The sequence below is a fragment of the Camellia sinensis genome, chromosome 3 (assembly GCF_055761805.1).
Source record: "Camellia sinensis isolate YWXY chromosome 3, ASM5576180v1, whole genome shotgun sequence".
Lineage (NCBI taxonomy): Eukaryota > Viridiplantae > Streptophyta > Magnoliopsida > Ericales > Theaceae > Camellia > Camellia sinensis.
Genome location: NC_138963.1, coordinates 181,842,808 through 181,862,291, shown reverse-complemented (window position 1 = coordinate 181,862,291; position 19,484 = coordinate 181,842,808). Strand labels below are relative to the sequence as shown.

Sequence of the window (19,484 nt, the reverse complement as noted above, 5' to 3'; positions counted from 1 at the left end):
ACGGGGATGGGACGGGAGTGGGTATCACATCCCCCGATCCAAACCCGACTCGAAATAATTAATAATATATAAATAAATAAATATATATATATGTATATAATATAATTAGATATAAGAAAATAATATTAAAAGTTTGTGATTCTATTTAAATATAAAGAAATAATAATCCTAAAAGTCCCACTGTTTATATATATGGAAATAAATATATATATATTTAGTGTGCTAAGAATTTAAATATTTCTCAATTTTTTTAGCTATTTGAAATGTGGTTGAGTATCCGCGAGTATCTGCAAGGACGGGGATGGAGTTTAAAATTTTCATCCATAGTAGGGGTGGAGTTTGTCTGCAGGGGTGGGGTTGGGGCGCGGGAAATGACAAACGCGCCCCATGGCCATCTCTAAGTGGTGCACACATATAAAGCATGAACCGTCAAAACTAGAGAGAGAGACAGAGAGGGAAGGATCTCATATTTGAGATTTGTGAACTATCATTGTTCGACAACAGCAATGATGGTGAATGATCTCAAATCTAAAGTCATAAACGCGACGACTAATAGTGGAAATGAAGATGGTATAAAAAGAATTCCATAATAAGTGGTCGTAGCATCGGTGGAGAGCAATGGTGGTAAGTGAGCGAGCGAGACAGAGATCATAGAGAGTAAGACGAGAGAGAGCAAGAGAACATAGAAAGAGAGATACACATCTGATATATATGAGAGTATTATAATAAAATAATTTTTTTTTAAAAAAAATTCTAGAGATTTTGAAAGTACACATAATTTTTGTTATTTTAACAAGATAAGGGTCTCACTAAGAATTTATGGCCAATTTTTCATAGTTAAAATTTAAAATATCAGATATCTTAAGTAAAAATTGTAACCATAGAGAATATATCTTTTTAGTACAATAGAAGGTTTAGCATATGTTTAAAATATAATAATGACTACAAGTTGACCTGTGTAATGTATATGTTGTTGTTGTTTTTTTTTTTTTTTTTTATAAATATTTAATGGTATAATATGTGTTATAAAAGAATAATTTTAATTTTAATTAAAGTATAACTTTAATTATTTATTTTGATAATATTAGTGTCATCATTCTATAAAATTATTACTTGAATAGTTATATATATATATATATTAATTTTAGTTAAATTATTTATGTATTTGATAATTTTAGTTCTATCATATTATAAAAGTATAATTATCATAAAATAATTTTGTATGATATGTATTAAATTATAAAATAATAAAATAAATACTTATTTTGATATTAAAAATAATAGTTAAATTAGAAAAAAAATTAATAATATAAAATTAAAAGTAATTCTAACTATTTAATTTAATTTTATATTCATTTAGAAAATAAAAATATGTAGAAATAGAAATTATATAAAATTTATTAAAAAAAATTAAATATAAATACGTTGTAGTTGGATAATCATATAATGATTTTATATGATATATATGCATATATATATATATATATATATATATTAAATTATAGGATTGTAAAATAAATACTCTTAATTAAATTAAAATATCAACTATATAAAAAAAATTCAATAACGACTAACCAAAAAAGAATTACATAACAACATCTAAACTCAAAAAGAAAAAATAATGAAAACATTCAAATGATATATACATCTTAGTGTGTGAAGTGATTAATCATTTGTAATATGATGTTAAAATATAAAAAAAAACTTATTGTTCAATAATTGAAAAAGTAATTCATGTAGTAAATCAAAACTTTAGAGGTTTTTCAAAAGTATAATTGTTGTGCAAGTTTCTTCTCTTGTAAGTTGTGATTATATAAAACAATGTAAGAAATGAAGTATAATTTCATATATAGAATCATTATAAAATTTAAACTACAAATCGATAATATAGAATAATATATGATTGATATTGAGTTTGAATAATGCATTGAAAAAAAAAAGGCAATTTAACATTAAGAAAATACTAACTCTTGAAAGAATTAAGAAAAAAAAAACGTGAAATGCAAAATTGGTATTGCGCTTGTGGATTATCTTAATTTACGATGAAAAATATATGAAAAAGAAATATTGGTCAAATAGAGTCCATATAAAGTATGTAAAGTTTAGTATAATTTAAATTAAATTTGGGTTTGTGTAAAACATATAATTAAGAAAATAAATACGGATGTGACTCTATTACAAAAAAAGTAAACCTTTATAATGTGCCACCTAAGTATGAAAAAATATTACTTTTAATAATATATATATATATATATATATGATTATAAATAGATAATTATAAATGATCTATGAAAAATATTTGATTTGGACAATTACATAATAATAAGGGAGAAAATTAATTTAGTAAATGAATCAATTTATACAAAATGTAAAGAAAAATTATAGAAAAATAAATAAATTATGAATTTTTAATTTTATCAATTTAAAATTTGAATTTTAAACTTTTGATTTTATTTTAATACAAATTATCTGTTTATTATTATTAAGTAAAATTATTTAAAAAAAAAAGATATTGTAATCATTAAAATAAATAAAATAATAAAATTTTAAATATTTTATGAGTAAAATACATTTTACTGTGTTTAAATTGACCATCCCATTGGTTACTCCCGCGTGGAATCACCTTGCTGCCACCCACAGTGAATCACAACATCCGCAACCGGTCCAACCGCCTCTGATGAGACACACGGGACAACTCGAAGTCTATAAATACGACATTACTTCGCGCCCATTTCACGTTCAACATTTTTCGCAGAGCTGCCGAGACCTCTTCAGAGCGAACGCTCCGAGATCAAATTTCTAGGGTTTTGTCTTCGATTTATTTCAACTTCTCGAATCGAAATTAATTTTCCAAACTTGGGATCTATATCTTCCAAAACTGATTTCAAGTTTTTCTTCTATTCAGTTCAGCGAATAAGCTCTACACTTCGAGAGTCGAAGACGCTCTGAGAGCAAAACTTCGAGAACCGAATTCTAGGGTTTTTTTCATTACGTTTCTGTTCGATTTCGAAATGCATAAGCTGGTAGGGTTATCAGGCATGAGGAGCTTGGATCAATTCAAATCGTTGTCAGGATCTGCTTCAGGAGCGGCCAAAACCAGCTCGATTTCTTCACGGCCGTCCTCAGATTCAGTTTCGTATGGAAGTTTTGCGAATTTAAAGATCACTGCAGGTACTTTATGGAAAACCTTGCTCCATGGTTGAGTTTCCGTGGAAAAAGAATGTTTTTCATGATTCTGTTACCGTTTTCTTAATTTTCAGAGAAACTGGTTAAAGAACAAGCTTCTGCAAAAACCGACCTTGAATTGGCAGTATGATGAACACATGCATCTCTCTCAATATAATTGTGCATCTGTAGCATATTTTTAATCTATATGTTTGGAGTATCTTGCTTAATTTTGATAGAACAAGAGTCTGATTAAGAATTTTGACACGAGCAGAATTCTAAGATGAAGAAATTGACAGAGCATATTCATGCATTGGAGGAGAAACTGCAGATCGCATATAATGAAAATGCCAAACTCAAAGTGAAGCAGAAAGAAGATGAGAAGCTTTGGAAAGGATTGGAATCTAAATTCAGTTCAACAAAGACTTTCTGTGATCAATTAACTGAAACTTTACAGCACCTAGCTGGTCAGGTTCATGATGGTAGGTTTATTCAACTTTCTGACAACTGGCTTTATGATATTTTTCAAAGTTGTAAGTACTCTCTACATCTGCTTTAACAGCTGAGAAAGACAAGGAATTTTTTGAAGATAAGCTATCTTCCAGTGCAGCCGCTCTTGATAATTTGCACGACCAAATGAAGACGTTGTCTTTGAGATTTGAGTCTTCAGAGGAAACTGTTGGAAATTGTAAGTTATCCTTATTTCCTATATCATAAGAAGTTTTCAGATAATTTCCAACAATAAGAACTGTTGATGCTACCAAACAGAAGCTTATCATAAATTTGTAAGCAAAGAACCAGATATTTCTATTTGCTTCACTTCTTTGCAGAGTTATGAAATGTGTTTGAATTCTGAATGCAGGCAAAAGAGAGTTGAAAGAACTCAGCATTGAAAAAGAGGAGAGGGAGAAATATTTCAGAGATGAACAGTGCAAAACTACCAATGTCATTGAGGAAAAAGGTAGCCTCTTCATTGACTGCTTCTGCTTATGGTCTGTTTCTGGACTGGCTACCCCATCAGGACTCAAATTACTCTGGTTCAAGACCAAGTCATTGAAATAATGTATTAATGAGTAGCAAATTAAAGCTTGCATCCTAAAAAAGCTGCATGAAAACACTTTGAGGTTAACATACCTAACGGTTCACATCTTGCCTAGAGTAAGGTGCAGCCGATGTACATGCCTCATGTGACCTTCTTTCCTTATTTGAGAAATTAATAGATTTGACCAAAATATGGTTTGTCATAATATCATTAAATTACTCTGGTTCAAGACCAAGTCATTGAAATAATGTATTAATGAGTAGCAAATTAAAGCTTGCATCCTAAAAAAGCTGCATGAAAACACTTTGAGGTTAACATACCTAACGGTTCACATCTTGCCTAGAGTAAGGTGCAGCCGATGTACATGCCTCATGTGACCTTCTTTCCTTATTTGAGAAATTAATAGATTTGACCAAAATATGGTTTGTCATAATATCATTAACATTTGAAGACAATCTGAACAGTTGTTGTAACAATAAGGCTTGCTGAGTGAGTTGAATTGAGCTCGGTTTCTATTACCAGTTTGCTGCTGCTGCCACCCCGCTCTTCCTATATTAGTGATAGTAGTAATATTACACATTTAACTTAATGATTCATTTAATGAATTTTAATGCATTTGGAGTTTTAAATAAGCCATTCCAATTGGAAACAGAGGCATACTTCTATAATTGTGTGCTTGTAGAAGTGTTTTTGCGTGTGGATTAGTGTCTAGGAGTTGTAAGTCTATCACATGATAATAGCAATTGGCTTCTGATCTAAATTTCTATTAATAGACTTGCTTCTTGTTTTTCACACAGATGCTATGATCAAGCATTTGGAAGCAACTGTATCTGCTACCAGGTTGGATATGGAGAGCTTAAACTCAAAGATGGAAGAGTTGCATGTTGGTTTGAAATTTAAGGAGGACGACATTCAACGTTTGAGAATCTCAGAAGAGATCTTGGAGAAAGAAAAGAGTGATCTTCTATCTAGCAACAAGAGATTTTCTAGCAAACTAGATATGGCACTCCAACAGATAAAGAACCTTGAAGATTTTGCCAATCTGGTGACTGCAAAGTTAAATGAACTGGATAAACAAAGTTTGACCTTTTCAGACAAGGTTGTTCAGCTAAACTCTTTGTATGACTCCTGCTTTAAGTTGGGTCAGGAAGAGAAATACCTTGCTTCTCAGTGTGCTAAAAAACAATATGATCAACTCCACAATCTGTCCTTGCACGTAACATCAGAAAAAGATGCACTGCAATTGGTGAATCAGGAGTTAAACAATAAGATCATTGAACTTCAGAAAGATCAAGAATTTTCAGTAGTACAGCATGCAGAAGAATGCCATTTGGCAGAAGAGAGAATTAGGAGTTTGGAATCTGAAGCAGAAAGTCTTCTTTCTAAGAAGTCTGAAATGGAATTGTTGGTTACCAAATCAGAGGAGAAAATTAAAACTTTATCAGAAAGTTCAAGTTTATCTGAGAGTAAAATGGTAAATGTATTCATATGTAAAATATATTTTATTTGTGCTATGTTGATATGCTTGACAATTTTGTTTCTTTCTTCCGAACCTTGCAGCAAGATTTGTTGCTGAAATTTTCAGCATTAGAATCTGAGAGCAAAGATATTACAGAAAAACTGCAGGAGGAGATACAGAAAAAAGCAGGGGAAATGGATATTTTGCAAATGGAGATTGACAAGCATGAGCAGCATGTAGATTCGTTGGAGAAGCAAGCCAGCCAGCTTCAAACTATCCTAGAGGAGAAGGAACAGCATATTCTGCGATATAAGGACAGAGAGAAACAGCTGGAAGATCAAAAAACAGAGGTTTTCAAAAATATTATAATTACTAAATAATACAACTAATTTGTTCCTCTTGCTTTAATATAATAATGGAATATATGATTGCAGGTTCAGGCATCACTGGCTGATGCCGAAAGTAAACTTGCTGATGCAAAGAAGCAATACGATCTGATGCTAGAAAGTAAACAATTAGAATTGTCAAGGCATTTGAAAGAATTATCTCAGAAAAATGACCAGGTGCCACCCTTCGCTGTATACTTTATATTTGTAAACAATGATTGAGCGAGCTTCTTTTGATTAACTCTGGTGGAGTTTCCATCAGGCCATTAATGATATCCGCAGGAGGTTTGAAGTTGAGAAGCTGGAGAGTGTCAATATTGAGAAAGAAAAGGTATGGTCATAATCCTGGTTAGTTGCAATTTCTTTTGGTCGTGAATCATGTTGCTTGCATGCTTCACCTTCAGGCTGATAAAGCTGTTCAAGAAATGGAAAGCAAATGTGACCAAAAGCTTGCAGAATGCAAGGAAGAATCACGACAGTATTTGATGCACATACAGGAGGAACAAGCTGCTTTGGTATGTATTCAAATTTCCAAAGGCAAAGCATCTAACATGAGGTTGTCAATCATTATTTTTCATTCTACTGCTTTACCTTTTGATAGATTTCAGATAATTTTATATATCATGCAAGCTAAAATTAAATGGTCGATCATTATTTTTCATTGTACTGGTTTTACTTTTGATGGGTTTCTAATCATAGTATATCAGAAATCAAGTCTTGCAGATTCTTAGTAAATTTCTTGTTGCAATGCTTTCAAAGCCATTCTTGCAGGCGCATAGTATTTCGTTTGCATTCTTTAATTGCTTCAAACCTGTATATAAAGATATGGCTAGAACTTCCTTCTTTTATTTCTTATGCATACCTGAGTGAAGTAATGATTTTGTAAATCAGGAAGCTCATGAGCTTAGCTTTTGGTCTTTACATACTGTCAACTAAATTACAGCATAAGTATTCAATCTGCAATTGGCACCATGATTATTAAAAAGAAGTGTTAGAAAATTTAAAAAGAAAAAAATGCTCACCCTTATCTCCAGATTGTAGTTATACAGTTCAGCAAGGAAAGTGTACTGATTTTGAAGGCACATTTTGCATGCTTTTTCCCATACTGCTAGCCTGCTACTCAAATATTGTTTATTCAAGAATTTCTAATCTATAAAATGGTGTTATGTACAAAAGATCACTGGTTGATTTTTGCAATGTCCATTTGGTAGATCACTCGTATTAAGCAGGAGCATGATATGAAGGAATTGAACCTTAAATTGAACCACAGTGAAGAGCTAAAATTTGTTCAACTTCAAGCTGAAAATGAGTTGAGAGAGGTACATATATAATGTATGAACTGTCAAGTTTGAAAATGAAGATTGATGCAATTGCTAACTTTTCATGAATTTCTTTAGAAAACAACACTACTCAGGAATGAACACGAAGTTCAGTTAAAGGCCTTGAAGGGTCAGCATGAAGATGAGTGCAAGAAACTAAAAGAGGAGTTGGATGTCCAGAAATCCAAAGTATGTAGTTTTACTTAAGTTATGTGTTGATAAAGTCATCTGCCTTTTCTAATTTGGTCTAGTATATAACAGGAAGACAGGCAAAGGGCGCTGCTGCAATTGCAGTGGAAAGTAATGGGTGACAAACCACAAGAGGACCAAGAAGTAAATTCAAAAAAGGTCAGACAGATTGCTTCCCCTGCCCTGTTCACTGTCCATGTTTAAGCATGTGTCCTCACAGATGCAAAGACTACTAATTTTTGACATAAATTATAATAACTACTATTGAATATGAGAAGACATGAAATTTTAAAGCAGGTTAGCAGTTTGCCAGTGACAATAGTAATTAATCATTCTGACCAAATAGGACATTCCAAAGTATACACTAGCAACAGATTCATTACAAACTCTAGTTTTCATCTCCAAAATTCAACTGGATATGCTCCTCTTGGAAATGCTATGAACATGTTGGATCGAACTCTAAACCAACGTTTAAATGTGAATTTGAGTGCATGTTCAATCATTCTTGGAGTGAAATGTTTTTGCAATGAAAGGATAGGAAATTTTGCCCCACTATACATATGGGAGTCATTTGCTACACGCGCTCATGAAAAACAGGGTTGCTTACATACCTATAAGAATCTTTCATGATGGCACAAATATTACTATGTGGAAAAGTAAATCTTTTATTTATGCTTGGGTAAGTTTTATCTTTTACCCCAATTAGTAAACAGGACATTTGTGGGTGATAAGCCGTGTGCACCAAGTTACTAGTTCTAGGCACCATAGAGTTGTGACCTGGTGCGATGGAAAGTGCTCATTTTCCCGAAGAGTTGTGGCGTGTGTTCGAGTCACTAGAGTCAACATCTCCACAAAATGGTGGGGGTAAGCCTGCCTACCCATAACCTGTCCCACACCTTGCTGTAAAGCGTGATCTGTGGGCATTGGGTACAACTTTTTTCTATCCATAGGCACCATGCTTTACCTTTGAATTAACTATGAAGTCTATAATGCTCAGAGGGAATATGTTCATTCTTATGGATTTTCTGATAATATTGGTATTTAATGTACAATGTAACCCTTGGGAATGCTGTAATGTTCAAAGGAAGCAGCTTGCCTCTAGTCCTTAATCGGATTGGACGGTGCTGTTCGGCCCGTGGGGGCCCACCACGGGTCCTATTTTGATAATCCGAACCGTCAATGTGTAGAACTCGTCGAGTACTACATGGCTATAAAAATCACGTTGATCGGATATTGATAGCTATGTGATCAAATCAGTTTTGTATAAAAAAAAAATGGACGGTGAACAAATTAACGGTTGACAAAAAACTGATAAGATGAGATAGCTATCGATATCCGATCAACGTGATTGTTTACAGGCATATGCTACTCGACGAGTTCTACACATTGAACGGTTCAGAATATCAAAACGGGACCCATGGTGAGCCCCCATGGGCCGAACAACACCGTCCAGTCCGATTAAGGACTGGAGGCAAGCTGCCCCCTCGACAGATCAGATATCAATATGATATAAGATTGTTTACTGGCTGCTTTTACAGAGGTAACTGATTGATCTTCCGCATTATAAAGTGATGATGCATTTGCTGCAGTGTTTTCAAAAAGTCCATTTTGAGTTAGTGTGACAATATTAGTGTGTGAAGTTTGCTGTATGAGATTTAATTTTCTAAATTCTTATATGAAGGCAGACCAAGAGGGCATTGCATTTATTTAATTGCATTAGAGGCAGATGTATTTAACAAAAAATTATTACAGATTGGACAGCAGGTTTTCTTGGGAGTTTGCTCAAGTACAACTGAAGCAATAATTGATCTATTTAATCATTATTATACTATAGGAAAATGTGATTTAGTTTTGTTTAATATCTCAGAATTATTCTACTACATCAGCGAAGATGAGAAATTCTGATGGTCACAGAAGAAGTGAGCGTGCTGTGGTTAATGTGGAAAATGAAGCTAAGGTGATAAAGAAAGATACAATCAGTTTGCCTCCCTTCACTTAGATTAAATCCTTGCTAAGCGTAAAATAAATGTGATCTCAATGCGTAGTGTTTTGTTGACTGTAGAATTCACCTTACCTAAGGACAACACAGACACCCATATCAAACTTGTTGAAGAAAGTGGAGAAGGCGAACACTGGAAGTGTTATGAGTATTCCAAAGCATAGTAGGAAGGTGAGTTATTTCTTTACTCTGCTGCTCTGCATTAGTTTGTGAGTGTACATATTGTTTATATAATACATGTGTATCTATATACTTCGGTGTATAAATTCAGTTTTGAGTGCAAACCTTACTTATGTTTGTACCGAGGTATGATGGAGTTTGAGCAGGCAATATGTTTTGATTTCTGTGGGGGAGTAATGCTTCTTTTCTTTCTATTGTTTTATTTGTTTCATTTTTATTGTTATTATTCTTGTTTCTTCTGTTATATTGATTCAGGCATTTTTTTTTTTTTAATGCATTGATTCAAGAGTTTGGTCCATTCATTTTTTAGTTATGCGTACATTCAGATAGGACTCCTATCTCACAATTTATTTTCCTGGATTTCTCTGTGGCCTGGCAGGTAACACACCGTGAGTATGAAGTTGAAACATCTAATGGTAAAACAATTACGAAGCGAAGGAAAACTAAAAGTACAGTCATGTTTGGGGTACAGACATTCTCTTTTTGAAAGCAACAGTCTCCATGCGCACTTATATAAAAGATATTATGACTAATAGCATGACAGGGTGCTTCTGTGTATGTTTCCTCTTTGTTTAATTGTGTCTATGTTATGGTAGGGCCCAAGAAAGCATAAGAAGATAGAAACACCAAAAGCTAATACTCCCAAAGATGTACTCAAGGTAACTAACACTCCATTCATCCTGTGGTAAAGTGAACTATTCTATTGGAGACTGTAGTAGTCATTTTGGTTAGGTTGGTGTTAGAATCCTTAATTCCTGGTTAGCAGTTCAGTTCCTTTACTTCTTCTGAGTTGCTTTGGAAGGTTGGTCCTGTCCTGACTAGTAGTAGAAAGAATGTTTTATTGTCTAGTAAGGATAGGTATTGTCTGTAATTAGTGCCCCAAAAATGTCATGCTTGAAAATTTTTATGATCAATATATTTAGTGTGATTGGTTGTTATTAGGCATTTGGGCTACCCTTCTGTATCTTTAAGGTTGTGTTTGCATTTATAAATTTGAAATGAATGGATTTGGAATCACTTATTCAAGGAGTGTTAGCTTTAATTAAATGTGGTATTTTAGAACTTAGATATAGATTTTGAGAATGGATTTGAGAGTTTTAGAATAATGGATTTGAAATAACTCGGTGAACATGGCTATTTAAAATCCTTCCATACTAGTACAAAACTATTAACAAAATGCATCTCTCCTATCTCCAAGTCATCCTTTACTTTAAAATTATCAATCTACATCTGATAGTTAACCTTCCAACAACTTTATAAAATTCAACCTCAAACCCTTTAATTTCAAATCCTCTTATGCAAACAGAGTCTAAATACTTGTACGTTATCTTCAACTATACGCTTTAATTGTATGTTCAGCAAACTACAAGATAGTTATTTGTACAATCCTTGTGCAGGGAATCAAGGGAGGGAATCCACACCCTTCCAACATAGGTGATTTGTTCTCAGAAGGGTCTCTGAATCCATATGCAGATGATCCCTATGCATTTGATTAGAGGTATCTCTAATTCACCTTAATCCTCTCAACTAATTGTTTTTGCTGCTTTCCTTCATGCTAAGCTAGTAATCTTTTTGACAAACTCAACACCTCCACTGTATGGAATTTTTATTGTGTCTCTTACCATTGCGTGGAAGACAATTTTCTTGTGATATTAAATGAATTTCATTTTCATCCACCTAACCACAAGACTTAGATCAGAAAGTTGAGGGTTGAGTCTTTAAACCCCGCTCAGCTGGTGTTGACATTTTACCAGTTCACTTTCACACACACGCACACACATATGTACAGGCATCTACATTATTATCTATATGCACATGTATTATTTGATTTTACATAGAGAACAGCCATCCCCGAAGCATATTAATATGCAGACAGTTGCCAATAGTACGTGAAAAGTTCTTTTAAGGATGAACTTGGTTAAATATACCTATTACTCTGGCTCATTTATGTTATTTTTCTTCTGCAAGAAAATCATTTCCTGGATTGAACCAATGGCACAAAATTATTGAAGCAAAGTCTTTTGTTCTTTTCCATGTCCGGATAACGGTGGTGCATCTGGACTACTTCACCGACAAGCGACAGCACATGTCATGAACTTTCTGTGCAAGAGCTTGGAGTACATTCTTTTTTTTTTTTTCACTTCCATACTGTAACACAGAAGTAATAACTTTTGTCAGTTGATATGCCTATGTCTTCTGTATCATAATATCACTTCTGGACTTGGATGTTTAGATTGTTGAACTGTTGTGTAGGGGAAGCATGAGGAATGGAAGACATCTGAAATTCTGTGAATGAAGTAGGACATATTCTTTAGACTTTAATTGTTGCTAGTATTCCATACGAGGTGCAGTGGTTAGATTCAACAGCATTTTTGTGAACGTATGGGAAAAGGCATTTTGCAGTGGAAGGTTTTTTTTTTAACAACAATGATAGAGACCACTAATTTTGGAGCTCTAAAAAGACCACTAATGACATGGCACTCAATAAAAAAAGAAAAAAAATACAACACCAAGGCCAAAACATCAAATCATTCCTGGTAGGGCCTACTGCCACATCATTAGTGATAGCACTAATTAGTGCTCTCACTCATTTTCCTTTTTTTAATGCCAATCTGAAACTGATTTGTGTGCTTTGGTGGAATTGCTGATGTAAGAATTGGCTTAGTACAGTACTACATTTGAAAATATTTCTCTAATTTTACTATTCTGTGTGTTTTAGTTACATTAGGTTGTGTAATGTGAGCTGTAAAAAAAAGTAAAAGGTTGCCTGATGGGATTGTATGGATGATAGTAATTTTGTTTTTGTTTTCTTGTTCTATTTCTTGGTAGGGGGAAGGGTCTACCTCCCAGGTGCCGTATCTGCCTGTGGAAAAGACACCAGCACTTCTTTTGAAATGGTAGTGTTATTCCTATTGCATTTAAAACTAAAGGAGATTTACGTGTAGATTTTAATAAGTGGACTTATTATCTTATAGGTTCTATAATAATTAATGTCATTTTTATCAAATACTATTAAAAAAATGTCAATACTTGTTAATTTTCAGCGACAATTTGAAATTGTCACAAAAAATGTCATTAATTGTAAGTTTTAGTGACGGTTTAAAAAAATCATCACAAATAAGTCACTAATTTTTAACTTTCAGCGACAGTTTGAAAAATTCGTCACAGAAAAATGTTACTAATTGTAAGTTTTAGTGGTAATTTATAAAAATCGTGATAAAAAAAGTTACTAATTGTCATTTTTAGCAACATGTGTAAAAAATCGTCATAAAAAATTATTTTTAGTGACGATTTTATTAAAACTTATTTTTTAATAGAATTTGATAGGAATTAAGTCCAACTATTAGAACTTATTAGTAGTTTAACTAAGACTAAACTAACTGGGTCTGGGGGACTTAATGGGAAGTATATTCTTTGTGGGCACTCAGATAGAGCATAACAATGTTATACAACAAATGTCTGTCCCGAACTGTATATGTTTACAACTTAGATTGTCTAGAACATGAAGTCCTGTTATAAGAATGTACATTTAAAATGTCTAATTCGCTGTTATCCACATCATTTTTACCATATGTGGGTTCCATAATGTTGACATTCTTGCTACAGAGCTTGAAACGCAGTGAGAAAATAGAGTGTGGATTCTATTCATCCGAGTACGATCTATATCACACTAGGTTTAAATCTAAACGAGACACTTCAATTTCTGATCATTTTTCAATCAACTTTTTCAGACTCACAATCTTTTTCTGTGGTTTCATTCTTTGCATGACACCTGCTCCTTTTATGTCACTACGGTCTCTCAATTAAGAACTAGTTAGTTCTGGATTGTGAAGAACATAGAAACAAGTTCTAATTGCTATTCAAAAGCGTTATAACCTGGGGGCGAAGGTTCATGAAGAAGCTCTCCAATTTGGGGCTTATTTGTCATTGTTTCTTCACAGAACTTACAGCGAGCATAATGTGAACGGAGGTAAAACTAGAGTTCTCACCTCAGGCTAGTAGCAATATTAATGTTCATTTTACTCTTCGCTGTAATCTAACTCAATCAAGGTATGTAGATGCAATTCAAAGAGAATTCATTCTGTCACAATGTGGTTCTAAATTTCAATTGCAAGTTACAATGTAGTAATGTTTTGTTCTATATAGGCAAAGATGATCAATACAAATACAGACTGAAGTGAATTTTCTAGTGGATCAAATTGTTTGTATCAGTACTCGTCAAATGAAAATGGAAATGGATGATGATGATGTGAAACTTTTCAGAGGAATTTGAAGGCGATGATTAAACAGAGAGTCCAGAGAGACATCAAAATCCCCATCTGCAGAAGCAACTCCGTCACGCTGCAAAGTCTCAGCTTTCGATTCTTCACTCTCTCCCTCACCAGTTTCCTCCTCAGATCCTCTGAATCTCTCTTCAGCTTCATCTCCCTTTCCTGAAACGAAGTAATTCAGATTCAGCGTCACAAGTATACACATGAATGCACAGAGAGAGAGAGAGAGAGAGAGAGCATTAGAGAGAGAAAGGGACCCTGTGTTCGAGGTCGTTTGGTGAATCGAGGCGGCGATTTGGGGAACATTTTAGAGACGAAAGGAGCATTGCGGCTCTCGCACAACGAATGGCGACCTGAGATTTCAGAGCTTCGTCTTTGCTTTCGACATCAATCCCCTCCATTCTCTCTCTCTCTCTCTCTGGTTTCAAATTCTGATATCTGATTGTTCGCAGACTAAAAAAGCGAGGGAAGGAAGATCACGCTTTCAACGGTTTTGACGGGATCACGAGGGCGTGCTTCTGATCTGATCCAAAGTACAAGCTGCAATCCACTGTGGCGTTGTCCAAAAGATGAAAGGTACAACCACTAAAAAGGTACTACTAGGAGTGTTCAGCGGATATTTCGATCCGTCCAAATCGATCTAACCGAATCGATACACCGCATTTTGGACAGATACGTGATAATGAGCGGACGATTACGGATTGATTTTTTTCAATTTGCTTAGTTTTGGACGGATGACGGATTTTAGGTTCCTTTAACATTAACTGAACTGTCAAATCGCAAGCACCCTTAATAATTTATAAGACTTTATATTTTCAATTTGTTTAAATATTCTGTTTGTATTTTTAATTGAAAAAGAATTTAGATATTCAATTGTGTTTTCAATTGAAAAAGAATTTAGATATTCTGTTGTGTTTTCAATTTGAAAATCCTTTTATCAAATGGCAAGTATTGATAGTTGGTATTTGTACGGAAAATATAACCTTTAATTTTGTCACTTAAAAAAAAAAATCAAACTAAATAGTTTTTGAATAAAAAAATAAAATAAAATAGTTTTGATAATGTATTATTTTCTTATATATATTTATTATTGGTATTTGACAATTTACTTGATAATCTTTTAGTTATGCTTAGTTGGGTTGTTATCAAAAAAAAAAAAAAAAAATAGTCTGAGATCCCTCTCCCATTTTTAGTAATGGAAGAGATCTACGATATTATTTTATGATGTCTAAAGTCCCTCAACCCCACACCCATATGTCACAGAGAAATTTGACTCTCTCTCTCTCTCTCCAAACCAAAACCTCTCTCTCTGCATATTCCTCTCTCTCTTGGTATTCATCTCCGTTAGCACTACCATCGCCACAACATTACAGTCCCGCCGTCGCCTCGTAAAGACCGATGCAAATGGTGGAGCAAGTGCGTCACCGACGAGGACCTCAACGAGCTCAAGGCTTGCATCGAACTCGGATTCGAGTTTGATCAATTCAGTAATGGTATGTCGTCGTTGTACTCGTTATCTTGTTCGAATGGATCAGTTTCTACCCATGGATTTTGGTCAAAGCATTGCGACGATGTTAGCTATAATCAGCTCCAGAAGTTACTGGATTTATCTGTATGTATGTATGTATGTGGTTGGGTCTATGTTTATTGTTTGTGCAAATTGGAATTACAGTAGATCATTTTGTTAAAACATAGATAAATTTGTAAGCTAATCAGATAAATTTGAAAACACAGAGAAAATTGTTGCTGAAGATTCAATAGTGAGTAAAATCTGACTTGTGTTCATGAACTTGATTGGTGTATTTCTATGCCTAAATCAGAGAAATTCTCTTATCTTTTTTTTTTTTGGTTCAATTTTCTTTGGTTTGATTAAAAACACAAATTTTCTCTACACAATTTTCTCTGGATAGAGCCACACAAAGCTACACAAATTTTCTCTACACGATTTTCTTTGGATATAGCTACACAAAGCACACAAATTTTCTCTAACACAATTTTCTCTGGATAGAGCCACATAAAGCTACACAAATTTTCTCTAGATAGAGCCACACAAATCCACACAAATTTTCTCTATATAATTTTCTCTGGATAGAACCACACAAAGCTACACAAATTTTCTCTAACACAATTTTCTTTAGATAGAGTCACACAAATTTTCTCTACACAATTTTCTTTGGATTTCTTTGGTACTCAGAGAAATTTTAATTTTCTCTGGTTTGAACACAGAGAAATTCTTTGAAAAGTCCAGAATTTCTCTAGGGAGAATTTCTCTAGGATTAAAATTTCTCTAGATCGATGTTGAGGGATTCTAGATATTATGAAAATATTGAATGTCCTTTATGCTATAAAATCTTAATATCAGGGACCTTCAAAAAAAATTTCAAAAAAAAAAACGTTGGCAAGTTGTTGTATTATGTTCAAAATTTGTAAAAGTTTAAATCGCCAAACCGATTTACATCCATCTGTCAATCCGTAAATCTGCATCTGCCAATTCGACAGATGGATGCAGATTGATTTTTTCCAATCTGTCAATCTAGCAAATAGATGACGGATTAGATGTTTTCCGACCACAATCGAACCACGAACACCCTTAATACCTACAAATATCTCCTTTTGTAATTATATATATTATAATAATTCGTTACAAAAATTTTAAAATTTATTCATCACAATTTTTTTTTTTTTTTTTTTTTTTAATGTTAGTAACATAATTACCGTAGGTCACTTTGTGCTCTTATTTGTAATGTAACTATAATAGTTCATAATTACTATATATATATATATATAAACACTAATTTATTGGGTTTTTTAGCTCTTTTTTTTTTGAAAAAATTTATAAAAAAAATAATGAGGTGATTTGACCCAAATAAATTAATAAACTGGCTTATTTCTTTGTTTCCAAAATGGCCCTAAATATTGGATTGCTAAAATATAATAGTTGAAATAGAAAATTGGTAAAACGTCAATACCAAAGAGTAGGGCGGTGTAAAATACTATCTAATCCATTAAAATTATACTGATTCGTATCAATTCACACTGCTCTATTCACTAATTGCGGTTAAATTTTAAAGTTTATAATTTGCCTTTGAAACTGTTCCGCTTTGCTATAGTTAATACACATATATTTTTTAACTTATAATGAAATATTAAAATAAAAATGAGTGTGTAAGAGATTTAATATATGAAATTTTTTACAAATTAATAGTTATATATATGAAAAATATTATGTAAAATTAGTTTGTGTTATATATATGATAAATATTATGTAAATGAGTGTTATATATTATGCAAAGACTTGATAATTTGTTAGAATATTATTCAATCCGTCAATCCGTCCAAAACTGTTTAAATCGCAATTTGTCAATCCGCCAATCCGCTAATCTGCCATTTAGTTTATAATTTTACTCTCAAATTGTCCGAACCGCATTGCGCACACCCCTACCAAAGAGGTATAAGATATTAGATCCAAGATAAAATCTTGTTTTGTAATAAAGGCACGCTGGAAAAGGTCGTTGAAAAATTTGCCAATGTCGAAAAATTTGTCGAAAAAGTCGCTGGAAGCGGTGATCGGTGGTTGACGGCAGTAGATGGTGGTGGTGAGGTAGAGAAGTGTGTGATATTCAAGAGATAAAGTGTTGAATAAATGACATGTATTACATTTCAACAAATAATTTGAAAAATAGTTGTTTTTTTAGACATTGTATCCTTTTGATTTTGAAAGATTTGGTTAATACTCCCTCATAATAAAACATCAAATGCATTAAGATAAGCACAAATTTTTTTTTCTTGAAAAGTTCAATACACACCACTATTACCAAAATATTCTTAGTGCCTAATTTAATATTTTAAACTTTAAAATGAAACAATTTCGATGTAAATATAGGTTTTTAATAAAATTAATATTTTTAGAATCTTTTTATCAATATCTATCCAAAAGATTCAAATTGATTATGAAATTTTTAAAAAATAAAAAATAAAAAATAAGTAACGTTGAAATTGACATAAATATAACATTTTACTTGTTTAACAATAAAATGTTATTTTGTTTCACAGTAATATATTACTCTGATTCACTATAAAATATTACTGACTATTAGAGTAACTCTTTAATACCTTTCTGAACAGAGCATTAGTAACAATAAATAAATAAATAGAATATGAAACAACAACCGATCACTATGATAATGAGAAGACCATGTCACTCTTAGCAATGATTCAGTTAGCAGACCAAGTCATAAAAACCATCGACGAAGCCAATTCCTTCAAACTCAAATGCTCCGAGCTTAAATCCAAAACCAAAAAACTCGTCACTCTCAAACATTTCAATATCGCTAACAACAAAAAACAAAAAAATCTAGATTTCTTAACAAACAAGTACACAAACACAGTGAAGAGTTCTTGCATTTGATCTAAATTAGCAGTGTTGCCATAAAAGTATAGAAGCGCAGATCTCCCATAAGGATGTATGTCTCTAAAATGTGGCCACAATCTTGTTCACACCCATGGTGTTAAGCAAATAGATGTCAACGTTCTTGTCTGCTTAAAGAAGAAGAGATTAATAAGGTGCCAAAATTGAAGTATAAAATAGGTACGCATAAGATTGAGAAACTAGTAGATAGCATGTATAATGTCCCTGCTGGAAATTGGGCCGGGTATTGGACCTGGATTTGGACGCCCATGTGGCATGACCCATGACCCATATCAGATCATCTGAATAATTTGAATTTGAATATAAATTATTATCTATCCTTTTGTCTGGATAACCCACTATCTTATATCTATATCTATCATATCCTATCCATAGATATGGATAGATAGTTAGATAAAATCAACCTACATATCAGATACGTTATATATGGGATATGAGATGTGGGATGATTAGAATAATGATTGATATTTTTCTCATACTCTTTCTCTAACTCTCTTCCATTTGTAAAACAATCAAGCCTTTGCACTGTAACTGGTGTGGGTGATACTCATACTGTGGTATCACTCCATTAATGGGTGTTCGTAGTTTGTGGTTTGTAAAGCACGTAATTTACCCACAAGGTTTCGGATTCAATCACCTAAGGTATGACTTAAATTTTTTTACTCACTGCGTTATACATGACTTACATTGGTATCAGAACATTCAATGGGTATTTTCGTGCTTATTTTTATGCATTAAAATATGTATATAATTATATATATACATGATATATGCATGAAAATTAATAATTTTTTGAACTATCTCCGATCAACCTGAAATTTATATATATTGTAGTATATTTCATATAGAACATATCTGCAAAGTTTCATGAAAATCCAACGGTTAGATTTCAAGAAAAATGGAGACCCATTTTATATTCCTGAAACTTTACATGCATGATGGTTTTACATGCTTTAATTTCAGTCTACAAATCTTACATATTTAGAATCCTTGTTTAGACCCCTTCGAAACTATATATTATTTGTTAGATTTGGACTTACAGTTG

At 32.8% G+C, this 19,484-nt stretch overlaps 1 protein-coding gene across 2 annotated transcripts; it reads left to right on the top strand.

Moving 5' to 3' along the window:
• The first annotated feature begins 2,669 nt into the window (after positions 1 to 2,669).
• On the top strand, positions 2,670 to 12,159 carry LOC114287431 (synaptonemal complex protein 1). 2 transcript variants are annotated; one of them, XM_082921590.1, is made up of 20 exons: positions 2,670 to 2,804; positions 2,906 to 3,171; positions 3,261 to 3,310; positions 3,440 to 3,647; positions 3,728 to 3,853; positions 4,028 to 4,126; positions 5,005 to 5,681; positions 5,768 to 6,016; positions 6,101 to 6,229; positions 6,315 to 6,383; positions 6,457 to 6,567; positions 7,264 to 7,371; positions 7,450 to 7,560; positions 7,633 to 7,719; positions 9,428 to 9,517; positions 9,623 to 9,730; positions 10,119 to 10,205; positions 10,336 to 10,398; positions 11,137 to 11,237; positions 11,708 to 12,159. In XM_082921590.1, exons 2-19 carry the CDS (start codon positions 3,012 to 3,014, stop codon positions 11,233 to 11,235), a joined length of 2,631 nt encoding a protein of 876 aa, XP_082777716.1. In that variant the 5' UTR covers positions 2,670 to 2,804; positions 2,906 to 3,011; the 3' UTR covers positions 11,236 to 11,237; positions 11,708 to 12,159. The 2 variants fall into 2 exon arrangements, with proteins under 2 accessions (XP_082777716.1, XP_082777717.1); XM_082921591.1 differs by lacking the exons at positions 2,670 to 2,804; positions 3,261 to 3,310 and having other exon boundaries at positions 3,033 to 3,171.
• The last annotated feature ends 7,325 nt before the right edge of the window (positions 12,160 to 19,484 follow it).